The sequence below is a fragment of the Bison bison genome, unplaced genomic scaffold (assembly GCF_000754665.1).
Source record: "Bison bison bison isolate TAMUID 2011002044 unplaced genomic scaffold, Bison_UMD1.0 scf7180017849146, whole genome shotgun sequence".
Classification (NCBI taxonomy): domain Eukaryota; kingdom Metazoa; phylum Chordata; class Mammalia; order Artiodactyla; family Bovidae; genus Bison; species Bison bison.
This window is the reverse complement of record NW_011479719.1, coordinates 22,650-24,427: the sequence shown is the minus strand read 5'-3', so window position 1 is coordinate 24,427 and position 1,778 is coordinate 22,650. Positions and strand designations below refer to the sequence as shown.

The window sequence follows — 1,778 nt, the reverse complement described above, 5'->3', positions numbered from 1 at the left end:
AGCGGTCTCTGTATGAGCTGCGTGTTAAGCATCGTCGGGGACACAGTTGGCCAGCCTTTTCCCCGTTCTGTGAGTTGCTGTTTTACCCTACGCGTCATATTTTTTGATGCACAAAAGATAGTTTTTTAAACTAACGCTTACTGAAGTTACCGTCGCTTGGCCATGCCGGGCCCTCATTGCTGGCCGCAGGGCCACTGTCTGGCTGTGGCTTCTCTTGCGGGGGAGCCAGCTTTCCGCGCACGGGCTCAGCACATGTGGCTCAGGTGCCCCGCGGTACGTGGGGTCCTCCCCGACCAGGGATTGAGCCTGTGTTCCTCGCATTGGCAGGCGGATTCTTAACCGCGGGTCCCCAAGGAAGTCCCAGAAAAGCTTTTAATTTTAGCGCAGTCTGGTTTTCCCCTTTGCTGCCTGAGCTGTTGGAGTCACATGTAGGAGGTCATCGTCACGTCCAGCGTTGAGAGACGCTGAGTTGTGCGGTTCTGCCTCCTGTTTTAGGCCTTTGATCTCCTCTGAGTCGTTTCTCGTTTACGGTGCTGAGTGAGGGTCTGACTGCGTCCTGCAGCGGGTCCCGCTTTCCCAGCAGCCTTGGTGGAAAGCTTGTTGGTTCCCCTGCCGGGGACCTGGTGACCCGCGCGTGCTCTTGCAGGTGTTTGTGGAGATGTGGCTGCACCATTACTCTCTGGAGATGTACCAGAAGATGCAGTCCCCTCACGCCAAGGTACGTGCTGCCGCCGCTGCTTGTGCTGCGCTCCAGCCTCAGAGCGGGCTGTGGGCTCACCTCCCCGGGCGCTGGGTGGCGGGCGGCTTGTGCGGTGTGCCGGGCTTGCACCCTGCCCTCCCCGGGCGGCCCCCTCCCTTGCTGGGCTGCCTGTGTGTGTGGAGGCCTGCAGCCCCCGGGCGGGGCCGGCGCGGGCTCTGCTTCGGCAGGCGGGCTGCAGGGCGCTCCACCATAGGCCCTGCCCTTGCTGCAGGCGCGGTCCTCCAGGCTGCTTCGGGGCCCCCAGCCCCGTGGCCTCTGCCGTCCTGGGGGTTTGCTCTACAGGGCGCCCCAGGGGCGAGAGGGCCAAGCGGGGTGGGCTCCACCTTGGGCCTCCCATCCAGCGCCCGCCCCGCCCGCTTCTGCCCGATGCTGTGCGCCTGGCCCAGGAGCCTGGGAGCCTGCCCACGCCAGTCTTCAGCTGCGGCTCTGGGCTGCCAGTCACCTGGGGGCCTAGCCCTCCTCCCGGGGACTGGGCTGGGGCAGTGGGAAGGCCTGGCCAGTTGCCCAGAAACCTTCTGCTCTCTGCCATCTGTTGGGGCAGGAAAATAACACGTGGGGAGGCAGGTTGTGTGGAAAGCCGGCTGCAGGGGCCCCAGGGTTGCTGTTCTAGAGCTCCTGCGGCTGTGGGCCCATGGGGTCCCCAGGCCTCCTGGCTCCTTGCTGAGAGCATGGCTGGCTTGTCTCCCGGTGTCGGGCATGTCCCCTGGGTGAGGCATGGCGCCCGAGGGGGGGCCCCTGCAGGCAGGCTGTGTGCGGGGCGGCTCTGGCTGCCGAGGGGGGTAGGCAGGAGTCCGGGGCAGGGGGCAGACAGTGGGCCAGCCTCGCTGCCCCTCCCTTGGACCCAGGCCTCTGGGTGGGTGTGGCCTCGGCCGCGGGCCTGATGGGAGGCTGTGTCCGTGGGCCTGGCGGGTCGGGGCTGGTCTCCAGATGGGAGTCCAGGACGGGCCTGGGGGGCGGTGTGCCGCCTGGAGCCCCCCTGGGAACCAGCCCGTGTGGACAGCTTCCAGGTTGGGGCTCC

At 66.3% G+C, this 1,778-nt stretch overlaps 1 protein-coding gene across 1 annotated transcript in view; it reads left to right on the top strand.

The window, feature by feature from the left end:
• Positions 1-1,778, top strand: part of SMPD4 (sphingomyelin phosphodiesterase 4, neutral membrane (neutral sphingomyelinase-3)) — a 12,055-nt gene that overhangs the window by 5,542 nt on the left and 4,735 nt on the right. The window contains 1 exon segment of the mRNA XM_010846613.1: positions 647-1,303. Within this exon segment, the coding sequence (XP_010844915.1) occupies positions 647-1,303 (657 nt within the window).